General features: G+C 39.4%; 1 protein-coding gene across 6 annotated transcripts in view; it reads right to left on the bottom strand.

The window, feature by feature from the left end:
- Positions 1-3,936: 3,936 nt before the first annotated feature.
- Positions 3,937-27,610, bottom strand: part of KYNU (kynureninase) — a 101,259-nt gene continuing 77,585 nt past the window's right edge. For all 6 annotated transcript variants that reach the window (XM_064435274.1, XM_064435277.1, XM_064435279.1 and 3 more), the window contains exons 10-14: positions 27,516-27,589; positions 10,912-10,964; positions 9,379-9,464; positions 5,482-5,712; positions 3,937-4,262 (exon numbers count right to left, since the gene is read on the bottom strand). In XM_064435274.1, coding sequence (XP_064291344.1) covers positions 4,110-4,262; positions 5,482-5,712; positions 9,379-9,464; positions 10,912-10,964; positions 27,516-27,589 — 597 coding nt within the window. In that variant the 3' untranslated portion in view covers positions 3,937-4,109. The remainder of the gene's footprint in view (positions 4,263-5,481; positions 5,713-9,378; positions 9,465-10,911; positions 10,965-27,515; positions 27,590-27,610) is intronic.

The following is a 27,610-nucleotide window of genomic DNA, read 5'->3' as shown; positions in this document are numbered from 1 at the left end:
ATGCTTAGAAGAGTAAGTTTAGGAAATAAAAACTCGGGATATAAAAAGTATGAATTACTGATCTATAACTTACTCATTTCTGAATAAGCTGTCTAAATATATTTCACAAATATTGACAAAAGTTTAAGCTTACGATGCAAAACTGTCTCTCAGCTGGTCTCAGAGAGTGAGCAGCTTTTCAGAAATAGATTTGCACCAGCTTGAGGGCCCAGAGGTTCTGATGGGAACCTGCAGAGGTTTTGGGGGTGTCTCTGGGTAGGTCAGCTCCTCCTGAAGTGTGTTTTATGGGAAATAACACACCTGCCTGAGCCATGGCTTCATTATAACAGTGAACGTGGCAGTGCTGGGTGGGTGGTTGGACTCGAGGATCTTGGAGTTCTTTGCAAACCTCAGCGATTCTGTGACTCAGGGAAAGGTATTAAAATAAAATATTGATGTGGCTGCTTTGATGTCAACACATTGTCAGGCCCCTCTGTGGATTTAGCCCCAAAATGTTTCTTTTCACCTCTTTGAACCCAGGGGCTGGAATTTCACAGAGAATTCCCACTGCACCCAATTCTGTTTGGGAATATCTAACACAGGTTAAAAAGTTAATTATTTTGCTTTAGTCTCTTCCATCCTTTCTTGCACCTTTCTTGTTTAATCTACCAATGTATAATAATTTGCTGGTAAAATGAAATCAAGATGGGTCCTGTCACTGTCAGATAAGGACATTTTGGGGTTTAAGCTCTTCAAACGAGCCACATCCTTCCCATTCTCAGTAATGCCACAAGCTCAGATGAAAAAATTACTGTCATGCTTTTTCCTTCACTCAGAGTAGATTTCTCTTTTGGAAGACAAAGGCATCCTTTGCTGCTTGTGAAGGGAGACTTTGCCTTGTCTTTGGTGTTCCCATGGCAGAACAGGGCTAAAAACACACAGATGGATCACATAGTATTTCTTCCTCATATTTTCAACAGTTGCAGTGAGCTTAAGAGTTCTGTACATTTTAAATGTTGTTGTGCTGAAAAAGATCACACACAACCAGGGATCTGCATACTCACATTTGCCTTCATTTTGTAGGCATTTTTTCACTCTACCTGGGTATCAATTTTCTGTCATCTACAGATCCTCATGTCCTGCAGTTCAATTTGGAAAATGTAATTTCTTCAGACAATCCAAGAATGAAATGTTATCACAATTAGAAAGCCGTGGTACTTAGTACTGAATTTTAAATCAGAGATGTAACTAGCAAGAAGCATTCGGGGTATATACAATTAATTATTTCACACATAATTATTCCTGATATTACTCTAACTGTGATAACTTAAAGCATTTGAAAAAGCAGACTGCAATATTCTTCTTTTTTTTTTTTCTACTGAAGCTCTTTCCCTTGATATTCTTTTGCTAAATAATATGTAAAATACTGACACCTAATGTTAACTTCCAGTATTATTCATTTTGCAAAACTTTTACCTCAGGTAGGGAAAGATCATGTGAAACTGGTGCTTATGCTGCAATTTTGTTTCTGTAAAATGATTAAATTGCAATATAAGCTTGCCTCACTTTTTGGAAATAATTTTCTGAATTTATTTATATATATATATGCCTATAAACGCAAGGAGCTTTCAGTTTTATTATCACAAGTCACAGATAAAAAAGAGATAAAAACTCAAAACAGTTGAAATAAGTGAGTTTTGATGCACTGAATTTAATCTAATCCATCAAATGGAACACAAATACATATTAGTAAAGTCAATATTTGTACCTTTAGCCTGAAATGATACTAAAAGACAAAATATTATCAAACATATATTATTATTAATCTATTAGCCTTTGCAACCAGAAGTGCATATATTCAGTAGTTACCTACTATGTGGTTCATTTTCCTCTGAGACACAAACAATTATTTTCACAGTGTGTGAATCAAAGGCAGATCTCAAACTTCTCAAAAATCACTGTTTATCTCCCCAGAACTGCCAAGACAGCTTGTCCAAACCTGAGGTCTAAATGCTATTTAGAAAGAGATTTTGGAATTCTTACTCCTCTTGGGTTTGAGCTGATACCACAATAAGGTATTTTATAATATGATCGACATCTAGATCTGAATTTATATTAAGCTTGCCTAACTTTAAGGTGGAAGAGTGAGCTGGCATTTGTAAACAAGTGCTGCAAAGGCACTGACACTGAGTCCAACTCCTTTTCAACACTGTGGACCTGCACATTTTTACATTCAGTGCTTTTTGCATCAACTGTCACTTCATGGAAAAACAGTCCTTCTCTAATATCAGCTAAAGTAGCTGAGCTGCAGGTGCAAGGATAAAAATAAACCCACAAAAATACAGATACCTGGCCTGCATCATGACCCAGCTCAGCTGAACCAAGGAGAGATGACGTCAGTGCAATCAAAACCTCTTGAGTGAGAGAGCTTTCCAACTGATTAAGACTCCTGTGCTATTCTTTATAACAATATTCTGGTTAAAGGAGCTCTTTACATGTCTTTCTCTTCACATGTGCTAAAAATACTAACAAATGCTGTATTTGCAGTTCTTTCAGCCTTCCCCTGCGTATTACAACCAATGAAATAGGCATCAGTGCAGCAAGGGTTTTAACACTACACATTTTTGGGGAATTTTAGAGACCAGGTAGGTGCTGTGGAGGCCCTTGGGTTTCCTTGTGCAGCAGGAGGTGCTCTAAGGGTGTGAAAGTTTCACCAGCAAAAGCAACTCCAAGAGAAACTAGAGAAGACCTCACTCCCCCCAAAATCCTTCCTCACTCTTGAAGCAGAATAAAAAGTATCATGGAATCAGAGTACTTTGGGTTGGAATGGTCCTTTTAAGGGGTCCCCCTGCCAAGGCAGGGGCACCCAGAGCAGGCTGCTCAGAGCCCCATCCAACCTGGCCTCGAATGTTTCCAGGGATGCATCCACCACCCCTCAGTTCCAGTGTTTCAGCACTTTCACTGTAAAGAACTGCTTTGTTATATCTGTCCCAAATCCACCCTTCTCCAGCTGAAAACCATCCCCCTTGTCCTACCACACCAGTTTGTCCCTGTCTTTATTACAGGCTCCCTTCACATATTCAAAGCACTACTGGATGCAATTTTCTAAATGTTTCACACCAAAAATGAGACCCATTGAACATCATCAGAGAGGAAGTTTCAGCTGATTCTTGGAAAACGCTGCGTGAATAGCTACAGACTTTAGGGCTTAATTGCCAATTATGCCAAGGTGTTATTTATGCCTTAAAACAACTTTGGATAAAGAGTTGCTGAAATGTAAGCAGTTTTTCTACGTTGCTCTTGTCTGCCTGGTGCAAATCTCTGTAAAAATTCGGGCCACACGGTGAGCTAACAATGAGATGTTTTGCTGCTGCTTAAAGAGCTCAGGGTTCATTTTGCCTAATCCCAACTAAGCCTCACTAAAGCTGCAGGGAGTGCTCGTACAGCCCTTCACGCTGCCTTACACGGGTCTACAACTTTCCTCAGCTTCCTCCAGCTCCTCCTCTCCAACAGAACTTCCTAGCAAGATAAAATGTTTTGTTTTGGCCAACTGTGTCACACCAAAGGAGGTATCTGCAATGTAAATTCACTCTTCAATTAAATCATTCATTAAAGCAAAATTTCAAAATATTGGGCCCTTTGAAAAACTTGGTGTGCAGCAGTTTTGAAACAATTGTTCAACTTTTACTTTTCAAGTATACCCTGTACTTTAAATAGAATTACTAAATTAAAAATGTAAATTGGACTGTATCTTTTAACAGTTGGCAATTTGTCTATTTTCCACATTTTATTATGCATAATTTTTATAATAAAGAAGGGATTTTTTTCATCCCTGTTCTAGTTGATAGCAATTTTTCCATGCTTCTCAAGGCTAATGCAATAAAACTACATAAAATGTTTAAGAAGAGCCCCATTAAAATATACAAAGCATACTAATTCATGAAGTCAAAGTCAAAGCAGAGTGGAAATATGAGCTTTAATAAAACTATGTCTGTTGTAAATAACTATTCAAGCACAGTCATTTTTTTGCAAATTGCATGGGATATAGCTCGGTCTACTCGAAGCAAAGAATCACTCAGCAGGATAAATGCATCTTAGTCAGAAATAGATTAAAAGGTACAGCTGAGCCATCAATAAGAACCAGATAGCACAGTATTATTTGCTGTTTGTTTTGAAGATGTAATTGCGGATCCCAGGATTTCAATAAATCTGTGCACATCAAGGAAGGAATTGTAGAGAGGAACTGGAGCAATGCGAAGAGCGTTTGGTTCTCGCATGTCACACTGCAAAACAGAGAGGGAGCATTCAGTAAATTCAGGTCACTTCTTGTCTATCTGTCAGGCTCTATTTTTAAATGCCACAACTTGTCTTCAAGGAAGAATGACTGGACTGACAAGGAAGCACATGCAAAAACCTTTGGGATGCTCAGGGAGCTACAGTGAGGAGCATGATTGTGAAAAATTTAGTAAGAAGAGTAGTTTTGCCTAAAAAATGATGCAAAGCTCAGCATGGGCAGGAATTTAGCAGTGCCATTGAGGGCTACAAACCAAGTATGTAGCCCCAAAATTCACTTTAATGCCTATAGCAACCCAGAGTTGAAGAGGCACAGAGGTGACAAAAAAAGAAAAAAAAGCACAAAATTCCCCCATTCCAGTATGTGAGTGTCTTGTTCTAAAGGTACAAGTAATGGCACAGGCATTGCAGTATTTTTCTTCCTCTCATTGTGATTTTGAACATTTTCCTGAATATAATAATCTCTTATATTTGAAAAATATCACTGCATTGCAAAGACAAGCCAACAGTGTGAGGCCCCGTGCCCTGTTAAAAGCAGGAGTTCCTGGAATTCCCTGGCAGCACCAAAGCAGCAGCAGCATACGCAACCTAACAGAGGTGCCCTTTGGGGAGACAAGTGACCAGCAGAAATAAAACTTCTATCTCATTTATATGGCATTATGCTATCAGCCTCACCTCCCAGCACATCTAAATCACCCAATGTATGGCCCTAAATTACACTTTTATTCTTTTGGAGCAGTGCTTGATGGTAACTGTGCCATCACAAGGAAGTGCTGCTCAGTGGCTGCTCTTTCTGAGTGCTAAAACACATCTCTAGGGAAATGGCACCTTTTCCATTGCTCCATGACAGTGCTTCACAAAGCTTTGGTCATTTGTGGATCATGAAGGGGACTGATGTAGGTTCAAAGTTCCTTGTCATGTAAATCTGTAGCTGTGCCTTCTGTCCTAATGCACCCATGATACAGCTCTAACCCTAGCAGTGACTCCAGAACTACTGGAAATAAGTCAACAGTGAAAGGGAAATACAGTGCCTAACAAATAATTTATAAAATAACTCTATGTATTTGATTGCTTGCACAAGTAAAAATTGAAATTGTAAGAAATCGCCATCAGTCCTAATGGGTTTTTTCCCTTATATGAGACTACACTTGAATAAAAGCAAATTAATAGTTTGTTACTTGTAAAGAAGATGAGGTTTTATTTACTTACAGCCACTCCTCTCTTCTCCAGCTCTTTAAACACAGATTTGATTGGAAGGGAAAACGACAGAGTGAGCTGGCATCCTCTCTCCTCAATCTGGGAGGGTGTGATTATTCTTACAAAGGGCTTCTCTGGATTTGTTTTATCCTCACTGTAGTAGTGCTTTATCAGGTATTCCAGGTAACCAGTGAGTAGAACAGATTTCCTCCTCAATGCTTTCATTGTAGTTTGACTAAAAACCTGTGATGATTTGAAATCATTAGAATGAGAATGCTGTAGAAAATGAAAAGGAAATAAAGATAGATTTCTATATACATTATCACTGGAATCAAGCAGTAACACCAGAGAGACATTTTACATAAATATGGCAGGATTGGGCTTTGGAAAACACAGGATAATGTGTTTTAGATAATGACAGATATTTGTGCCTACTGTTTAGAAGTTTCATAAACATCTGTGTCTGCAGAAACAACTTGCATACAAAGCCAGTTTGCACAGAGAGCATTCCTCTGCATGTCTAAAGAGAATCCATAAATCCTCTGTAGGTGCAACAGGGCCGAATGAAACTCAAAATCTCATGAAAATTTTCCCTTGCATGTACCTTTAATACACACATTCCCCCTCTCTACATCTCCCTGAAAGGAGGGTGTAGCCAGGTGGGGTTTGATCTCCTCTCCCAGGAAACAATTGATAGGAAAAGAGGGAACAGCCTTAAGTGGCACCAGAGGAGGCTTAGTTTGGTTATTAGGAAGAATTTCCTAACTAAGAGAGCGGTCAAGCACTGGAATGGGCTGTCCATGGCAGGAATCACTGTCCCTGGAAGTGTTCCAAACCATGTAGGTGTGGCACCTGAGAACATGGTTTGGTGGTGGGCATGGCAGTGATGGTTTAATGGTTGGACACAATGATCTTGGACACAATGATTCTACTAATCAAATCCAAGGGCCAAGACTGAAACATCACGACTGGTGTAGAAATTCTTGTCTGTGAAAGCACAAAATGCATACTAAGATTGACTTTACAGCTTTAAGTCTTGTGCAGGGTTCCTCTCTCTAACCCACATGAAGAAAAAAAGAAAATCGCTGAATTATTTTTCAATAGCTCTGTGCTCTTGCACAGCTACAAGAACCAGTGAGTTTCAGACACTCAAAATATCATGAGGCATGCAAAAATGACTGCTTGAAAATGGCAGTGCTGTTTGGCCACACAAACAAGACCAATGTGTTAGAGGAGTTTGGGAGCAGAAGGTGAGACACCTTCTGCTTTTGCTCTGGAAAGGCTCCATTACAGGGAATGATGGAAATGAAACCCCAGAAACAATTTACCCCTGCTTCCTCAAATCTCCCTTTCCTTCTTCCCATGGAATTAGCTGCAGGGGGACATGATAAGGATACAGACATGCAAGTGCCCAACAGCCACTTCAGATCACATCCTGGCACATCAGTGCTTGTGGACAGCTCTTTCTGCACTGACTGCAGCTGCAAATCAGAGGCAAAGCAGTGCCCTGGATGAAAATCCATGATCTTCACTCTCAAGAAATCACTGTTTCACACTAGAGACGTAACAATTTTAAGGTTGCATATATCATTACCTGGGAAAGTGTAAAGATAGCTACCTGAGGAATCCTACTCAAAATATAACTAATTCTGGTTTCCAGGAGCATGTGGAAATAATGGTTTTGTAGAAGGTCCCAAATCTCACTCTCTGATGCTATCACAACCACTAGATGCTGCACAAAACCGAGTACCCCTGCATTTGTGCTTGTGAAATGGAATGTGGATGCTGTAAGACAGACTTTGCATGGGAATAAATGTGCCAGGGACCAGAGCCACCAGCAGTCAGCAGTTGCACAGGTCAACAAAAATCTAGGATGCTTCCCTCTCCACCCAGGCAGGCAGAGCAGGCACAGAACTGTTCAGTGCATTACTAGAGGGAAAACAGACCTGCCTCTATTCCTCCAGGATTTGCAGGAGTGTGAGGGATGGATCTCCTTAGGCTGCATGCAAAAATCTGCTTCCACAGGCTTTGTGCAAGGAATACTTGGTCTCCTGGGTGAAATTTTTTGAAAAAGGTCTTTAAAATGTGTCTGTAGAGCGCTCCCCTTTTTTCCATAAAAGGCAGCAGCTAGTGCCATAACAGTCACTTTAAGCATTATTGAGGAATAACATCCATTAACACTTGCAGTTTTCATTGTTTCCATTGGAAACACTGCCTTCTGCTTAATGTGTCCCAGTGAAGGTGGCATGCAATTTCACTAGCCAGCTCTTGCCAGACATGAAAACTACTTTGTTTCCCACTGTATTAGAGCAATTAGCACTGGGAAATCCTGGCTGTGCCAAAAGGTAATGTGGGCAGGGGAAGGGGAGGCAGTGGAAACTGCTCAGCCCTCATTGTTCCAGGCTCCCTGCAGTGGGCTAAATGACACCAGCCCACACAAACCCGAGCACTCACAATCTGGGTCATGGCAGAACAGCTTTCAGCTTATCTCAAAGGTCACATAAAGTTTAAAACAATATATTGGATGTTTAAGGACTAAAAAAAAAATAAATAAATTGTCAGGCGGAACAAGAAGCATGGCTGTGCCCTTTGCAGTCCTTCAGTGTTGCATGTAAGATGGAGAGATCATAACCGGCAATTTTCTGACTTTGTTTGCTTAAGATGCTCTTTTTTCAGTAAATACAGAAGAGAGATGTGGACACAGCTCTTTGTTCCAGCATCGTCTCAGCCATTCCACTAGAATTAATGGAATGCTAACCAGAAATAAATTTCTGCCATTTCTATGCTGGTGGCAAAACCTTGCTACCCAAGGCTGACTTGAAAACCAGTTAAGGATGATTTTATAGTAGGATATATTGCATACAACAGGTAAATCTGAATAACACCATCTTTTTTGAGACACAGAGACTGAAGTCCGATTTCAGGGGTGAGCCACCCCTATGAGAAATGCTGGAATATCTTGATATGAAACAGCTTGATATAAAATATCTTGATATGGGGAACAGTTCCATGCCCTCAAGCAGGGATGGGCTGTGCTCTCCAAAATGGATCAGAGGATTTCAGCACATGGATCACACCTTCAGAGGAGGAATTATCTCTGTATGGCAGGACTGCCCTTCCCACAGCCACAGTGTCAGTGATTCATGCAGAGATAAGTCAGAGGTGGGCTCTGCTCCTTTGACCACCAGAAAACTAATGATTCAATGAACAAAAAGACAGCTTGGAGCTATGCCACACTCATGGATTCTTTTTTTAGGAAACATTTGCAGATAGTTTCTGTCCCTTCTGCTTGTAACCAAAGGCAGAACAGGTTCCTTGAGCCACTGGATCAGTTGATACAGTACAGCCAGGACACCTAATTTTCTTTCATAAAGAATATAAGTCTGCTTTGCTGGTGGAATATAAAAAACAACAGCTCTAAATGCAACTTTTCAGGCTTACATGATTCCTTCATAGGAAGATGCGGAGCATAATCCTCCCCGTAAGTAGTATTGAGACAAGGCACTGTTGGACTTGGTGATCTCAGAGATCTCTTCCAATTTTAATTATTCTATGATTTTGAGCCATGAATATTTCTATGGGATAAAGGTGCTGTTTGTACTGAGCTCCTAAAAGCAGGGACAAACACATTGCCAGAGTTCAGGTTTGGAGGTGTAAACCTAAAATACTCTCAGTCCAACTCAGGGTTCTCCAGCAGAATTTGTGAGAGACATGGGGAGATGAGCATATTCATTAAAGGCCATGGTCTGTCAGGGCTGTGGAGTTATTTTGTTTGCTTTTCATTACTTCTCCCCTTCCATGTTCAAATATTTCACAGTTTTCTTTAAGGGAGACAGCAATAACACACGTAACATTCATTAAACATTTTTATACTCTTAAATTCAGCCTCAAAGTAAAGCAATTACTTACCTCTAAACTGGCTTGCAGAGCACAGACCAGTAAAATTGGAGGATTTGATAACCGGAATCCATTAATTCCTTCACTTAGTTGTAATTCTGGAAAATGAATAACTTATATTAGTGTTTTTGATTTCTTCATTTTAATGGATTGGACCTTATCTTGAAGTCTGTCCTCACGCAGTAAAATATTTCCCTAATGTGGCCCGTAGGAATCGGTCATTAAAAGGAAATAGTAATCTATTCCCAGCTAATACTTTCAACTTCGAGAGAAGCCCAATTTTATCCAGCAGAAGACCTCATTAGCAGCTTCATGGGAACCAGAGAACTGCAATTAATTTGTTTAAATGGTGTGTGCTAAAACCACCTTTACACTTGAATCTCTTTTAAGGCTGGCACGAGGCAGAGGAATTCCAAGTCAGCAGAGGCACGCTCACGCGGAGCAGGGAATCGCGTTCCTTCACTTTATTGAGCTGATGAGACACATGGGAGGCTGCATATGCAGCTAAGTGTAGCTTCAGGCCAAGGAGAGGAGCTGCCTAAACTTTGGGCTGTGAAATTTCACAAAATCCATTTAATAAATCTACAAAAGCCTCGCTGTAAGTTCTGTGTCACCGTTGATATTTCATGCTCCAGCACCAGAGCGGGAGGACGCGGCGGAGGAAACGCTTTTCACGCACAGCAGACTGGCTAATTTTATAATGCCCAACTTCTCCCCTGTAAACTGCTCATGGAAATGAATAAACAACGTTTTTTCTTCTTCTAGCAGTATTTCAAGGCAATTTGTGTCTCCTGCTGGCTTTCCATAGTGCCACTCTTTTGCATTTGGTCTGAAAACAAAGAGCAGACTGAGGCTATTAGAGAGGTGCTCTCCAGCCAAAGCCACATCAACAGGCGCTGCCACAGAAAATTAAAAATATATTAAAAAACAAAACAACCAATCAAACCAAAAAGCTCCTTTCTCATCCTGATCCCTCAGGATATTCTCTCTGCCATAGTTTAAACTGGAGCTGAACAGTCTAGCTGTCAGATTTGGAAAGAAGTTCTCATTTTGTGTTGGGACAATAAACACTATTTCAGAGCAGGTTTGTCTTACAACCCATCCGTCCCTAGTGCAGGAAATTTGGAGATGCTGAAACATTAGTGGAATTTCATGACTTCTGTCAGGTTGCCTTACCTGAATTTGTATAATTTATCATTAATTCCAGTAGAATAATGCTGAAGAAAGATATTACCCCAGTGACTGATAGCAGATCCTTGCTCCTCAGAGACTTATGAATTTAATTCACTGAGATACTTTGAAAGTTTCATCCATATTCTATATCAGCTTTTTGAAGGTATTTCAGCAAAATGTCTAGGAGCAGACAGTCAAACCTTTCTGCCCACACACAAATTTATTACAACATTTATTTTGTTAACTCCACTGCCTCACATATTTAGAATGAGGAAATGCAAAGTTCTGTCCTCCTCAAACTGCTACAGAAGTGAAGCTGTTTATATATTAATAAATCAAATAAGGTAAAATTGAAAGTGTATAAATACATACTGTTTTCCATGAGGAATCGTGTTTTGAAGTCATGGCCCCACCAGCCTATTAGCCTAAGATTTTTTAAAGAAAATAAATTAATAGCAATCTTAATATCTTTTAATTTAGCTTCAGTATTAAGAATTATATAGGATTGAGCAATATATAAATTTCTAATAATATATTTTATTTCTAACAATGACATAAAAATGCAATAAATTCTATAAAGAGTTAGCACTAAAAACTTAACATTACCAATTGAGAATTTCTCTTTTACTGCAAATAATAAAACACATCACATCTTTCAATTAACTATTGATTTTAACAATATCCATTTTCTCTGAATTCACGACAAAAACCAAAAAATAGTACAGAAATATTTCCACTGTTTGGTTCCAAGATATTAAATTCAAAACATTCTCCCCTGCTCTTAAACTTAATGAATACTGAAAGCAAAAATGAGTTATAAAATCTGACTTAGTTTCACCAAGAAAAGGACATTTTGGTGAACAACAAGCAAACAGGACTTTGGAAAGAAGATTGTGTGGGCATTGTCCTTACTGTGAGACCAGTGTGAATTCTGCATACACTTTTATTTTCCTGAACTAAACTTATTCTTCAAAAAACTTTCTTTAAAATAAAAACCAAACCAGTTAAATGCTATATTCCCTTTTTTAAGATCATCTTCTGGAAAAAAAAAACAAAACCAAAAAACATAAAATTATTTAAAAAATAATATGTCTGAGCTTGGACATTAAAACAACACTACATTACTAACTCATATTTAATGGAAACTATGTATGAGAGCATTGCTACAAACAGTTTTCTAAAGCAGCTGGATGCACTGGATCACCTACTGCCAGGGCATTGCAGATAAAACCAATATTGCAAAATCAGGGACTTTTTCCCCACCTGCCTTTGGTTCTCCACTTCTTATCTCATCACACAGTGATATCAGTGATTAATAATGCCACTACTACTTGAGATTCCCCTGTGTCAATACTTTTACAATATCAAGAAGTCCCCATCACAGACTCCCTCCTGAATTTCTCAGCTCTCCAGAACTGGACATGTTGGACACCATTTCTACCAAGGCTTCGCTCATTTTTACCTATGCCAGATAGCAAAATTTTAGGGGTGAAGCCTGACAAAACTTGTAATGATAAAAAAATCTGTATGCAAAGGTCACAGTAGATCAGCCTTCCTGGAAGCAAACAGGGAAAAGAAAGTCATGGCCCCTCCCTAAAGCAGCATTTTGCAGTTTGCTTAAAAGAGCTGAGCTCTGCAGAATTAAGATCACATTTGAGTTAGAAACTTGTTATATGAATACTGCAGAGTGTAAAATAAAGTAGTTCGTATTTCTGTATAACAACACAGGTTTTATGTTTACTTTTGTGAGCTGCATCTAAACAGAGGCTCTACAGAAAAGGATGTTTTTTTCTTTATTGCTGCATGATGTTTTTATTATTCTGAGACCCATGAAAATTAATAGTGCAATATACATCCATTTTAAATGAGATATTACATTGCCAAAATGAATACACCCCAAATAAAGTACAACAGAGCCTCTGCCCAAGTGACTCTGTTACTGATGCTTTGAATCATAAAAGATATTTCAGTTATTTTATAGGAACTCTATAATATATAGATAACATTGTACTGAAAACCCTGAATATTGCATGTTCCTGCAACAATCTGCTGATATCAATACCTACACACATTCTATGAATTTCAAAGGTTTGAAGCAGAAAAGATATTCAAAAGGAAATAAAACATCTGGATAAATAGTCTGTGTGAAGGAGAAAACAATACTATGTTCCACTTGGACCACACCCAGAAAGCAAAGACAAAATACAGATCAATCAGACCATTATCCAGATCAGGGCTGATGAAAAGCTCCCTGGTTGCACTTCAAATGCTCAAAACTCACTAATTCTGAAGTTGGCTTCAACCCAGATCTCAGCTGCAGCACCACGGAGGCAACTTGGAAAGTGAAATTTCAAAACTTTTCCAAAATGACAGAATGAAGGATTTTTCTTAAAAACACAGTTTTAGCTGTTTTGCCCTTTCCTACCATAATCTGACAATTTGCTTTTCCTCTTTTTTATTTTTTCTCTTTTGGCTGTTCTAGAATTTCAGAGGTGTCACTGCAGGATGTGCACTTTGAGGCAGCTCTGGTCCTACACTCTCATTGATCTAATGGTCCATATGGATGTCACGTTATTTGACATTTAAGTTGACAGGCTTCAAAATGTGGAAATTAACAAAATCTTCACAAATTATAGCGATTTGCTGTTTACAATTTTCTGTGAAAATTTTGAAATGAAGGTTGCCACCGCTATGCCAAATTTCAACCTGTTGTGATGGGAGAGAGCTAAGGTGTTAAACCCCAAACATAACGCTTTATAAATGCTCACTAAAAATAATAGGCAATAAAACTGCACATTAACTTACTGCAGTAAAATTTCTTATTAAAGAGTTGTTACTCTGCATGCAAAGTGAGCATTTTGAACTGCAGTCGCCATTTCAACTGTTCCTGCCTCAAAAACAAAGGCACCAAGATCTAAATAGTTTCTGAATTCCAACCCATAACTTTTGGCAAAATATGTAAAGGGGAAGGCTCTGAAAAGCCATATATGATGTGCCTGTGATTAAAACCACCTTAAACATGCTAGCAATGGGACTGTCAAGTTACATGCTTCCCATGGCAGATAAAACCCATTGTGGGAAATGTGTTAAAATCAGTATCTAGGGAGATAAAGGTCTAATTTAGCAAATGTTCCACTACAAATTAAAAAATGCAAATTTATCCAAACTGAGCCCTTGTTTTAACACATCATTAATAAAAATCGTTTTCTCAGTGATAGGTTTTGGTTGCAGCACCCTGCTGCCAGTCCCAGGTATCCCCAGCAGCCCCCCAAGGCTGGCCAGCACAGATGCTCCTGGAACACCTCCACAGAGAACATCTCTCCATCCTGGAGCAAAGCATATTTGATATCCATCAAGAAATCATGCCTAAAATGAGAGTAAATTAGTGCCAAACTAGCTGTCTTTTTCTGCAAGGTGAGCATGTTCTTACAAGCCCACTTCTGTTAGAAAATAACCTTTTAAATAGATTGTTCCATTCTGTGCCTCAAATAAAACCATGGCCATCAGAAAATGCCTTGGGTTGGAAGGCACATTGAAAAGCATCTCTTTCCAAGCCCTGCCATGGGCAGGGACAACTTCCACTGGACCAGGTTCCTGAAGGACCCATCCAACCTGTGCCACATAAAATTTAAAGCAAACTGTTATTAGCTCAGTTTCATGAAACAAGTAAGAATATAATTAAATGTTGCTGAAAGGTTTTTTAACTCTTTTTGTTTTGTTTTGTTTTTCTCCAAAATGTTCTCTTGTTTTACAAATCAATGAACAAAGGTTTACTGAGCTGGAAAATGACTGCAGAAAGGAGCAGCATCCTCTTATTTAGTCATACTCTCTTTAAGGACATTTACACCAGGGAACAATCCCTTCAATAACTATTTTTATTTAGCTCATTTTCATCCTTCATATCTGTCTGCATTAGACTGAAGCACTGGTTATTCATAACTTGAGTCATCTCATTTGTAGTTGTACTAATGATGCAGGAGTGCAGGATATAATGATTGTGATGTATGTGCACTGTAAACATCAAAGAAGATCCAGTTAAAGAACACAGAAATAATACAAAAAAAAATTCTTCTGACCTTTGCTTCAGCATTACAGATGATCATGCTACTCATTTATAATTTACAGCCTGGAGCAACACGGGTCTCATTTCCCTTCTCAGCAAGAAAAAGAGACAGAAACTCTTGAGTAGTGATACAGAAAACATGGAAATGCCATTAATGTGGCCCAGCTTTTACAGTTCAGGGCAATGTGTTGAAGTATCCTGTCATTATATTGTGTGAGATAATAATTTCACATCCAGAGGAAAGCAAGTTGAAAAGCTACAGGAATACAGTGTGAAATTTGTAATACTTGATTTTACATCTTCCAGCTTCCCTGGGCATGGAGCAGTTTGTTTCCTCTCCCTTATCAGGTCACAAAGAGAGCTGGAAATTTCATAGTCATTATTTAGATTATATTAGGAGCATATACCAGCAAAGCATGTTATGTTTATGAAAGGATGGATTAAGCCAAATCATAAATGGGCAGTTTGGGGCCAGGCTGTGTCCACAAAGGAGCTGATGTAGCTGCTGGGTGGCAGCTAAGCTCTTCATTCACACATTGCTTTAATTTTGCAAAAGCATCCAGGTGTTGGCAAAGATTTCTTTGATTTTTTTTCATGCTACTGTTCCAGCCATGAGAAAGAATCAGCTCTGAGGAGTTAATGAGACTTGTCACTGCTCCCAAAGTTCATTACACAGAGCCAGGCGGATCCTATGCCATGTCTGCAGAGGCAGCCTTGTGCAGGGAAAAGAATGAAAGGGCCAAAAATAATAATTAAGTTCAGTTTCCTACAATCCTATATGTCCATGGCACAGCTGGCTGGTTGAGGAGCACATCTGTGTCTCAAAGGCACCTTGAAGACCTAAGATGGGCATGCAACAGACACTGTCACAAGTTTAGAGGAAAGAGGTTAATTGTGATTTAAATATCACTCTTTTAGCAGGAAATGTGTGACAAAAGCAACGGTGAGGTCTTAGAAATTAAACTACAAAAGGACATAGAATGCCTGGAGGCTGGAGCCAGCCTGGAGCTAGGAACAATCCTTACCAGACCATGCTGAACCATCGTCATTCTGCCTAGGAGAACATGGTGGTACCATCCAAAGCCCAAGCTTTCATATTTCAAATTCGGCAATTAAAAAAAAACCAAACCAAACCAAATAAATAAAACCCCAAACCAACAAATGGTACAATCAGATCCTCAAACCCAAAAACATTTCTAAACATGCCTTATACCCATATATGAATCTCCAGTTCAACTGAAAGTTTAATTCCACATTCTGAGGAAAATTCCTCCAGTTTCCTGGGCTCCGTGTAATGCAATACAGATAGAAAAAGTACCCAGCACTCAGGTCCTCAGCGGGAGCATCTCCTCATGCTGCTGCACTCAGTCAAAGGTCAATCCCAAAAACCAAACTCACAGAAACAGTTCTTTCTCCCCCTCAAATCTACCTTGCTCTCACCCAGACCTGCAAACAGCTCTGCAGAACCTCTGAGCACAGACCTGGTCTCCAGGCTCAACAGCTGGGCTCAACTCTTTGCATTCTACTCTGCATTAATTTTACTGCAGCTTTCTAATTGCATTTTTTATATGTTTTAATTTAACGTCTATGGCATTAATTTTATTGCAAGCACATGAGCCTGATTGTGTTTCTTTGGATTCAATGCCAAAACTCAGAATAAATAGAGTGACACATACACACACCAACTCAGAAAACAGAAAAACCTGCTCGTTGCTTTACATGGCATGTTTTTGGCTCACTGGCTGGAGTTTGAGAAGGAGTTTCAATTTTCTTTGCTATCACAGACTTGTCGGATCACTGATGAGTCATTTGGTCTCTCCATGCCTCAAGCCCTCATCTCTAGGAATTCTGCTCAGGACTGCTCTAACTCTGCAGTGAGGGATGAGATATTTGTTAAAATGTACTCATATATTTAACAATGAGGACCATGTAAGGATTTATGTGGAGCATCTTATACAGGACTTTTTGATATGCAGATAAGAAAAGGGGATTTGAAGGTAAAGCTGATGTCACTTGGTTTTTTCCCTTCCTGTCAGCCTTTCCCCAAATTAGCACCTCACCCTCCAAAGTTGTTGCCAGTGTTAGGTTTCTATTCATTTCAGAATCTAATATTTTTCTTGCTCTAGATCACTTAACTGGCATTTCTGATAAGGTTTAAAAAAATTTAAAAATCAATATTTCTATTGCTTAATTCCACATGGTATTTTACAGCTATGCTGAAACAAAGCAAACCCAAGTGGATGGACAATGTTATTCCAGCCCACCCCACCCTCTCCACACTGAGCACCCCAGCAGGGTCCTGCTCTCACCCAGAGCTTCCCTGCTGACAGCTCACTGAAAGGGAGAAAAGACATTTCAAATGATATTTGAGATGACAAGGGGTCTGTTTAATCAAAACAAAGAATAATGGAAAAATAACTCCTGGTTTCATCACTGAAATCAAAAATTCAGTGATTTTAACCCCCTTGTTTGGATGAAATTCTTCCCACACTGAGAAGCTGTCAGTTATGGAGTATCCCCACAGTATATATCTATAAGGGCTAGGATTTGCACAGGGGATTAAGGGACTTATAGCAACTACCCCTGTTAGACTTCAGCAATATTTCCAACCTAACTCTCACAGTCTCCTTCAGAAAACCTTGCCAAGATTGCCAGAAGCTATATTTAAAGCCTTTTTTTTTTTTCTTCCTTTATATCTTTTTAGCTATCCTTTATCCCAAATGGTAAGCTTGGACTTGTTTCATTATTCTCTTCTGTGCAGTGCCTGTTAATTTTAAGTAGGATCTGTTGTTAGGATTTGAAAAGCTTTTGAAGCCCAGGTAATTATTAGCCTCAGACTTCTGTAGTTTAGGACTTGCTCACACTCTGCTGCTTTCCTTACCCTTTTCAACTCATTACAAATGTTTCCTAATTATTAAGCATATGTGACTTGTGAGCGGCGCCATATATTATTAATGGGCCAGTCTCTTAGAACTCAGTGGAAAAAATCAAAACTCCTTATGAAAAGTTGCTACTGTGAAAGTAGTAACTTTTCATATTTAATATCAATGAGGCTTTACTTTGTCAAAGGACCAAAGTAATGTGATTGTATTAGAGGCTAATAGCATGACATTTTTCTTCTGTTAAGAGGCTTGCACTTTCAGTACCATCTAAAGGGAGACAATTTTTCTCCTCTATTTTGAGGCTTGTCTTGGTTAAAAAATAGCTAAACTCACTTTCTGCCTAGCAGCAAGTTTTAACAGCAAAGACCCAAATCCAGAAAAACAGTCTCATAATTTAAACAATGACACTTAACTATGCAACTGCAATGGATGGAATTAAGAAACTTCTAGATTTGAGTGATCACCCTCTTTCCAAAAGAGCTGGGCAGCTCTCAGCTCCCTGAGCTTTGCTGTTCTTCGGGGTGGGTGATTTAACAAAACTGTTGCCACAATTAGAGAGGCTCTCGGGTGAAAAACCTGGGTTGTTTGGTCAGTGAAGCACAAGGTGATTTGCAGCTCGTGGGTACTTGGAGACAGAGGGTGCACACACTCTTCCTGGATTGATTTTTACCTTGTTAGTGCTTTAGGCTCGACACAAGTGGGAACACACCAATTTCAGCACGTCCATCCATATTACCCCTCCAGGTCAAAACAAAAGGAGATTGAGTTCAGTTTTGCAGCAGGAAACAAGTTGCTGTGGCCAGGGCATGAGGAAGAGGAATGGCTGCAATGCTGCCAATCCAATCAGGGCCCTTTGGAGCCTCACAGAGCTCTCCACCAAACCTCTGAGGCGCTTGCGACAAGGGACAATAATTTCATTCGCCATGATTAGGCAAAAGAAAGGTACGATCCAACAGCAGACAAAATGGGAGCCTAAATTAAATCCCAGGAGAAGATTTCACAAAAAAACAAACCCCCTAAGGCTAATGAAGTTGAATTAAAAACTGTTAAATCAGCTTACGAACAACTATTATCACAAAGTGCTCATATAACACTTTCACTGGCCAAATATCAGATATATGAAAAGGGGGAATACAGCCAACAGTATGTTCACACATTTAGTAAGGGGAAATTGAATATTCTGCCTAACACCAGAAATTAAAAATCAAGCAGGGAGCCAATTTACTCATAGAGATATTAATAAAGTTCTCAGTGATTTTTATAAAGTACTGAATAGCTCTCAATTATTTTATGGTGATAAAAAAAAAGACATGTTATATTCTTTAAGAATTCCATAATTTGTTTTATAGGCTGTTTCAAATAGATTAAATTAAACAAGTGAAAGCAACAATCCCTCCTAGAGCTACTTTTAAATGTGAATTCTGACTTAAAGGAGACTTGGGTAGTTTTGATTACTATGATACATTTACTGAACTGTACAGTCTCTGCAATTCCTTGAATAAATCTTTCAGGGTAGGATATCTAGATAGATTTCTAAATAATAAATATATCTGACTGAAATACAATATAAAATTTTTAAGATCTGGGAAGTATTTTTTGTTTTTGAATAGCTTGATCACAATATTAATGCCAGACCTTTATCATATCAGAATCCTTATTAACTAAAATGTAAGGTATCACCTCTGCTCTTTGCCTGAAACAAGAAACAGTCCACATTAAATGAGCTTTTTTTATAGCAGTGGCTAGAACTGATTGAATTCATAGTTTCAAGTGCCAGCAAATTTGCCACAGAATCCAGTAGTTACGTTACAAAACATTTACTAAGTGAGACTGAAGGAGGAAAACTCAGATGTAGTCTTCTCTGTTGAAGTCTAAGACATGAAATAATTAAGGGAAAACAGAAATGGGCATCTTTCAGAGTTGTTTTAAAGAGTTGCTCTTCAAAAAGATTAAATTTCATCCATCACTATGAAACAAGAACAATATGACTTAGAGGCCTTTCTTTATTGTGCTGCAGTTGTCCAAATTTTCAGTTGCACATACGTTTAAGAATTTTATGGGGTCTAAAACACATTTGACATGAGTCCAATGTAAGTATGTCATGTTTGACATGAGCTCCAGGCTCTTCTCACTGCAGAAACAGATGAGAAGCATCAAACAAGGACATTTATATGGACTTATTCTCCTGTCAGAAAAGACTGTACCTGCAACTCTACCTTCAACACACACTGACAAAATGCCACAATGTGTTGCTCAAAAGTCATCTTAGAAAGCTGTCAGTGAAAACAGAGGGATGCTGAAAAACTAGATTTCAGTAGGAAACTATTCCATTTTTGCTCAATAAACTGTACACAGCTAAAGAAAACACTAAGTAATTCTTCACGTTGAGCAGCTGTTTTTCATGGCATGGGACAGAAAGAACCTAACATTTTCCCAAAACTGTTGCACTGGTGTGATTAGATCAGTGAATTGATGTCACGCTGACTGAGAAATTAGGGAAAGGAAAAGGAAAGGGAAGATTCTGTGTTTCTCCCAGCATCTCCCTAGAAACTCCTCTTCAGATACTTGAGTGAGCTCTCTACAGCTGGAACTGCCCTGCAGTTTCCACACAGTGGAAGGCAGCAAGAGGCAGCTGCCAACAAGCACTGAAAATTACTCCGGTGAAAAATGAGGAGTAGTCACTGTGACAGTAAAAATTTACCAGCAGCGACAAAGAGGTGTGAAAGTAAGTATTTCACAAATGGAAAGTGAGAGGAAGGGTGGCTTACAGCGAGTGGGCAAGAATAGACAATATATGTCATGAAGGCCTCTGGGAAGTTCGTGATTGAAAGACATGCAGAGATGGGTAAGAAATAAAAGACAGCAGGCTGTGGATGTCTTTTGCTGGACTTTAAGATAAAATAGATTTGATTAAGGGAGACAAAAGAAGAAGAAAAATATGAAGATTTCTGACCTGGTGAGACCTTATCTTGGCTGAGTGTTGGAAAGAAGTTTTAACCAGGAGAAAGAGGGAGGGAGTATGAGGACTAGAAACCCCATGAACTTGTGGAAACAAATAGGCACAAGTGGTAAACCAAGGACAAAAAAAAAAAAAAAAAAAAAAGTCAAACCTTTTCATAATGCCCCCATGCACAAATCCAGAATGCCAGCTTAGCAAAAAGTAACAAGACTGAATTATTTCCTTAACCTGAGCAATGACCTTTGAAAATGCTTATGGTTTGAGTCAGGTGCTGGCTGAGACATGAATCACAACATGAGCTGTGTGTGTGACCCCAGAGCTGCAGCTAAAGCCAGAGAGGTGCTCAGCCAGGTCAGGGACACAAACAGCTCTGGGAGACATCCCAGGCACAAAACCCCATCCAAACACGTAGCTGAGAATTACAGGAACATACTCCAGGGGACAGAAATGGAGAGAAAACTGGTGGCTATTAATGGCACAAAAGCATAAAGGCTCTTGCTGGTGCTTTCAGCTTAAAGCAATTTCATGCCATACCATGACCTCAAAGAACATTCTATAAGGAGAAATTAGACACATTTTCCCACTGTGGTCTAATGAACCAATACAAAAGCATGAGCAAATCTCATTTTTAAAGGGCATGTGCAAACTACAGGTTTAACTGAGAATCTTAGGAGGAAAGCTTCATAGAAAGTTCCAAAATTTCTGAAGTAGAAAAAGTGAAAAATTATCAAACACTGCAAGTGAGTCAACATCTCGTAGGAAATCCCAGATGCAAAATTGCATTAGTTCCAGCACATTTCTGCACAGAGGTAAGCTAGCTCTTAGTGGAAACAGCAGAAGATTTACTAGAGGTGTTTTTCATTAAAAAAACCAACTCTTTCCTCCCTAATATAGAAAGGTTCTGTGAGGTGGCTACAGAAACACACAGAGTAATAGGTAAGAACATAAATAACTCCTCTTTTGTGACTTACTAAAAAGGCAGGCAAAGAAGGTTTTCTTTCTATTAATTCAGCAGGAAGGATGTTTGATGCTTTGTATTATTGGGAAAAATCAAGACACAGCAAAGTGCTTTCAAAACTACCTGCCTGGAAGTGGAGAACTGAGGCACACTGAGCAGGCAGATAACAGCACACGGCCTTTGAAATGCAAGGGAAAATCACAGCAACCACCCAGACTCCAAGGAGAGCCCCAGGATCCCTTCCTTGCTAGTTAGCAGGATGCAAGAGTCTCCCCCAGGCTACATTCACCTTTCCATCAGGCTAAGCCGTTGGTTCCTTTCATGTGTTTGTGCAGTTGTGTCTTACACCATCCATGAGAAAGCTCCAGGCACTGCAGATGGGAAAGCAAAGGTGGAAGGAACAGAGCCACCTCCCTGTCATTCCCGAGGCTGGGAGTGGGACAGGACCACGGCACAGCACACCAAGTGATGTCCCTTCAGAGTGATCCAGGAGGAAAAATGCATGGCAGTGCACTTAGGGAATGAAAGCAGCACATTTCTTCCACACTCACCCCACAGGCAATGCGGAGTTCACACACCTTTACAATCACCTCAAAATCCAACCAGGGCAAAGGTGACAAAACAAAGAGGAAGACCTTCAAGAAGGAAAGAACAAGAAGGATATTTATAATGAGAAAAGATGTGAGATTGCTTGAAGATACAGCTTAATTACAAGGAAGGATTTGAAGGAAGAGAGAGAGAAAATGCTTGATAGAGAACAAGGAGACAATCATGGGAGCCACATAAAAGGAGCCGAAGAAAAAGAATGGGAATAGATGATGTGAGTGCACATTAACCTCTCATTTTTTCTCCCAGAGACTCACTCCAAAGTTAAAAAATGCTCTTGGATATTTGCCATGCAGTTGGTGAATCCGAGAACACACCCCTGCAGGCCCATCATGGGTTTAGATTGGCCTAATAAATCACTTGTCCCAAGACAATGCAATTAAGCCTAATTAGCCGATAGCTTTATTCCTAAACAGTCTCTTCCCAAGGGAGGTTTTAACTTTTGGTTTCTAAATTAGCTCAAGGAGCTAAATTGCTCTCATCTCCTTGGCAAAGCAACAGTTCATTTCTACCTTAGCACAGGATACTTCATGCACTCGGGGGACACGTGTTCACTGCACGAGTAGTTTATTTACATTAGCCCTCAATCTGAGTCCAGTAGGACCAGGGAGAACCCTTCTGGAAAGAGCAGCATGGTCACTGCCATCTGTCACCACTGACTTTCCCCACCTGTCTGCACTCAGCACAGCTTCCCTACGAGTCTCTATGCTGCTTCTCCAGATCCTCTCCTTGATCAGGACAAAGTGCTCTGTTCTGATAAAGCTTCCAGTAGTGCTGAGATGCTCAGAGGAGACAAATTCAAGGGGTCAGTCAGAAATGGACCATCTTGGCCTATTATCTGAGTAAAGTCTGAGTAGAAGACTCAGTCTGAGTGAAGAAATTCTTCCCTGTGAGGGTGCAGGGCCTGGCACAGGGTGCCCAGAGAAGCTGTGGCTGCCCCTGGATCCCTGGCAGTGTCCAAGGTCAGGCTGGACAGGGCTTGGAGCACCTTGGGATAGTGGAAGTTGTCCCTGCCCATGGCAGGGGTTGGAATGAGATGAGCTTTAAGGTCCCTCCCAACCAAAATCATTCTATAATCCCATGATTCCTAGAAGCATTCTAAAGATCAGCATTAGTTCTTTCCAGTATAGTAAAACAATCTTCCAAATCCTTTTATGACTGTCCTTTGCTTCCAACTCACGTTTCTCCAAAGTTACATTATTTTCAGCAGTTTTACAGAAGATTCAGATCTTTATTTTGGGGATTATGTGACTCTAATTCAAAAAAAGACAAATGTGATATCTCCTCATAAATCAAAGAAAATGAGCAAAGAAAAACTCAGTGGGAGCTACCAGTCCTAGAAGGTGTAGAGTAACCTCTTGCACAACAGTTACTGGGGAGAGAAGGTTTGAACTGGAGGAAGCAGGAAGGGGATCCAGAGCACCTGGGGAAAATGGGAAGGGGAAAGTATAAAGAGCTGGAGTAGCATATTTCTGTTTGTTTGACACCAGGGTTAGAGTTCACATACCAAAAAAGCTATGCAGCTCCTATAAAGGAGTAGCAGGAAGCTGTTTGTGCTCTGGCATTTTCATTGGCATCAAAATACTAAAAGGGGAAACAGTGTAAGCAAAAGAGCTGATATCTCACCTCTGTCTGTGAAGAAATTGGCTGAAGATGCCTTTTGTTCCTCAAAGCTAATATGAAATTGTTACCTTTTTGCTTCTTTCTCTTTTAAAGTTTGTTTTGGTTTTTTTTTATCCTATGGTAAAAGCCAACACATTCTTTGGACATTGGCTGCTTCCTGCACATGCAGCATTTCTTCACATCACAGAAACTTTTTACTGTTAAACACTACCTGCTGCTAGTGTGGGCTAAAGTCTTGATAAATCCCTTCATTTTAAACACTGCACAGTCTTCATTTAATCCTCTGCAAGGATTTATCTAGTATTTTCCTGACTGCTTTACATACATTTATTTCCCTTTCATCTGTTTAAACTGTGCCTTATTTTTACTTAGTTTGCTGTCTCAGGGCTCTGCAAATTTGTCACTTCCTGTCCCTTTCACCCCCTGACAGCAGAGCTGAGCCTACTGCCCATCTACAGCTGCAAACACCCTGCTGGGAACACCTGACTCAAACATCTTCTCCCCCAGGTGCTCACAAACATTCACATTTCATTACAGCCAAATTGCTTGGGAATTTAAGTTACCCTTTTTATAAATGGAGAATTAGAGAGGGAGCAAAAAATTTCAAAAATTAAAATAGAAACTTTTCTGGAGCTCAAACAGCTAGACAGGCAAAACTTCAGTATTAATAGGTCACCTCAGTGCTCTCTCTGTGTTGGAAACCTCTCCCCTGCAACACTTACATGGAAACCTGGTGGCACAGGCTCAGCTTGCATTGACCTGATGGTTTCAGTAGTATTTCATAGCTCTGCTCCCTCCAGGTCCTTTTCTTTTATTTGAAACCTTCCCATAAAGAAATCACTCTCACACAATTAGCTAGGAATATATTGCGTTGTGATATATAGAGCAGGTATTAAAAAAGCTATTTGAGTATTAAGAGAGACTTCAAAGGAGGTGAGATCACGGGAGAATGGGGCTAGATCAGGCCCATATATGTCAGATTGATTCAGTTTTGCTGCTCTAAGGACAAAGATGGGTACTAGCAAAGCACTACACAGGCTTGGGTAGAGATGTTAACTGGGCTGGTTACAACATGTCACTTTTAGACCCATGGCCCCTGCAGTGAATTAGAGAACCATGCCAAGCTAAGCCAAGGTGTTTGCAGAACTGCAGGGTAGTGTTTGCAATGACACAACACAACAGCAGGGTATAGGAGATTCTATCACCCTCAGTTTCCATCTGATCTAAAGATCAACCTCATGTCCTCAGGCATAAATCCTTTCCCCAGACACTGAGTTCCCAACTTTATGACACTTGTGGGAATCTTGCACTTCCATGAAGAAGAGTGGGACTGGTTTGCCTTTTGTCTACCGGGACATGCCAAGGTATTACTGATTTACATCAGGTCTGGGTTGTGGATGTTTGCAGAGAGGCAGCTCCAAAGCAGAAAACAGCTCTGGCATGGCCTCATGTAGTGATGGTAAGGCTATTAAATACTTTAACAATTCTATCCCAAGTTGCATTTTAAAAGAAAGCTGCAAATAAATGTTTTGTTGTTGGACGGAGTAACTGGAGAAGAACCCTGTTTCTTAAATTTGACATAAGACAAAGCATACTCACAAATTTAGGAGAAGTTAAACCAAAATACCTAAATTCCTTTGGTGATATGGAGTAGCTGGGTTTGGGGGTATTAAAAATGAAATATTGAACCGGGCTGTTTTATTTTCAACAAGTCCTTTTTGCCCCAGCCTCACAGAGTAAATGACAAATGTTCTGCCTCCCTGAATTACTGTCAGAACACACATTTTCCCATTAAGACACAATAGATTATTTCCATATTAAAATAACTACCTAGTCGATAACTTGCAGGAAATATGAAGGATGAGACAAATCAGAAAAATTTATATAGGTGAGTATAAAGTGACTCACACAAAACCAGCCATGAGTTAGAACAGTTTTTCAGACAGCTCACACAACAAAAGGGTGTCAGCTGGATTGGAATTTAATTTCCTGCTCATGTGTGGGCTGAGGTGCAAAGAAACAAGTGGTTGGTGCCTCTATTCTTGTCTGAAGTTGTGTGGCCACTGGGTGTCATCCTTGATTCAGTTGACAGCCAGAAACTCTGCAGCTACAGCGCAGAGCCTGCAACTTCCCCAGCAGTTAAATTCCACTCTATTTGATTGTACAACATACAGCAAATTGCTCTGCATTTAAATCAGCTATACAATTGAATACTTTGACATAGACAAATTCTCCATTGTCTCAGTGCCTTATTTGGAGACCTGAAATGGCTGGTTGCTGCAGGAAAGAAAGAATAGTAGTGCAACAGGGGCATAGGAACTACAAACAATTTGATGAGTGATTATCAAATCTTGGGAAATATTAAATAACTATGATTAAATAATGCAGAGGGTCGATGCAGGAAGTTTGGAATTATATCTAATTTGTCCCCAAGCTGGAAAAGCCTATTCCATATAGGTAATTTCATTTAAGATATTCAGTATCCAGATTCAGTGCACAAATTAATGACTATGTATGAAGGAGCTGGTTCAGGGAAAACTAATCTATACTCCTACCTACAATACCAAGCTAGTATCCTCAGAAAAGTTCCAAAATGTCATCAAGGAGGAAAAAAAGACTGAAGGTTATTGATATTTAATTCATTCCACCTATAGCTGTTGTGTAATTTTTCATATTTTTCCACTGTTCAGCATCTTCCCAGTTCCCCACAACCAGGATCCATGGGAGCCACACAACCAGGTGTGGCCATGGGATCAATGCCTGCACCTGGCAACAGGGGAGCAGGAAAGAGCCTTTCCAGAAGAAATATCCAGATATCCAGTAAGTTTTGCCTGTGCTCACATATAAGTTTGGAATCGGCTCACAACAGGTCATATGTCATCCTAATGAGTTTTCTGTTATGGGTGACTGAAAAGAACTTATCAGCATTATTTTGTTATCTCCTGGGAGTCTAGACAGTCTGAAACCAGCACACAGTGCAGCAAAGCTGCTTATTATAATATCATTTGTCTCTGGAACCTGATTTAGTTTGCGTTCTTCAAGCTAAAATAAAAAGAAGTGCCAGCAATTTCTCCAAGCATTACAGCCAGAAATGTTTACATTTGTCAGTGCATTAAAATTATTTATCCCACTTTTCTTAATATACAGAGTATAGCCATAAAATGGTTTAAATAACAGGTATTTTTGTTAATGCAGCTAACCTCAGCTGATAGCTCAGCTTTCCATGGATTATACAGTCTTTCAGAACAGATCTCCATGTAATACATCCTAGCTTTACCAGTGGAATATAATTTTAATGAAAACATGCCACTACTAAAGAGCTATTAGGCACAGAGTTGAAACTGTCTTTGATTTTGTTCACCAACCAAAGACTTCAATGATTATTTAAAATCCATTTTTAAAGGAAGATGTTAAATATTCTCTTTATATTAAGCAGCCTCATAGACATGATTTAGGATGCTTGTTTTAAATATTACCAACACTCTCTTTTATGGTTCTATTTAGTTAAGAACAGATAGCAGACTTAAAGGAGGAAATGCATTTTAGATGTGAGCATGTGCATTAGCAATTTCAAAATTTACTAAAGTTAGTGTAAAGCAACCCATCTGAAGTAACAAAGCCAGATAACCAAATTGTCTAAATGTTTACTACACCTTTAATTGAAGCAATAAATCATTAACAAATGTTACCCCAATGAGTTCTTATTGAAACAGGAGTTTTCTTCTGTTTCTATAAATATATGCACAGATGCACATGCCCATATTCTATGGCTAGGAATCTACACAATTTCACTTTCATATCTCAATTCTGAAAGGGAAGCTGCTTTTCCATTTAAACTTCACAGAACCTTTTATTTGGGAATTTATTATTACAAAAAATACTTACACTGGCTTAATAGTCTTGGAATGCTTTTCATGAATGTAGGCACCAGCAAGGCCTCCTGCTCCAGAATTTAAATACTGCAAAGAATAAATCAACAT

The sequence above is a fragment of the Passer domesticus genome, chromosome 10, assembly GCF_036417665.1.
Source record: "Passer domesticus isolate bPasDom1 chromosome 10, bPasDom1.hap1, whole genome shotgun sequence".
Taxonomy (NCBI): domain Eukaryota; kingdom Metazoa; phylum Chordata; class Aves; order Passeriformes; family Passeridae; genus Passer; species Passer domesticus.
Note: the sequence above shows the minus strand (reverse complement) of the source record. Positions and strands in the feature narration are given on the sequence as shown.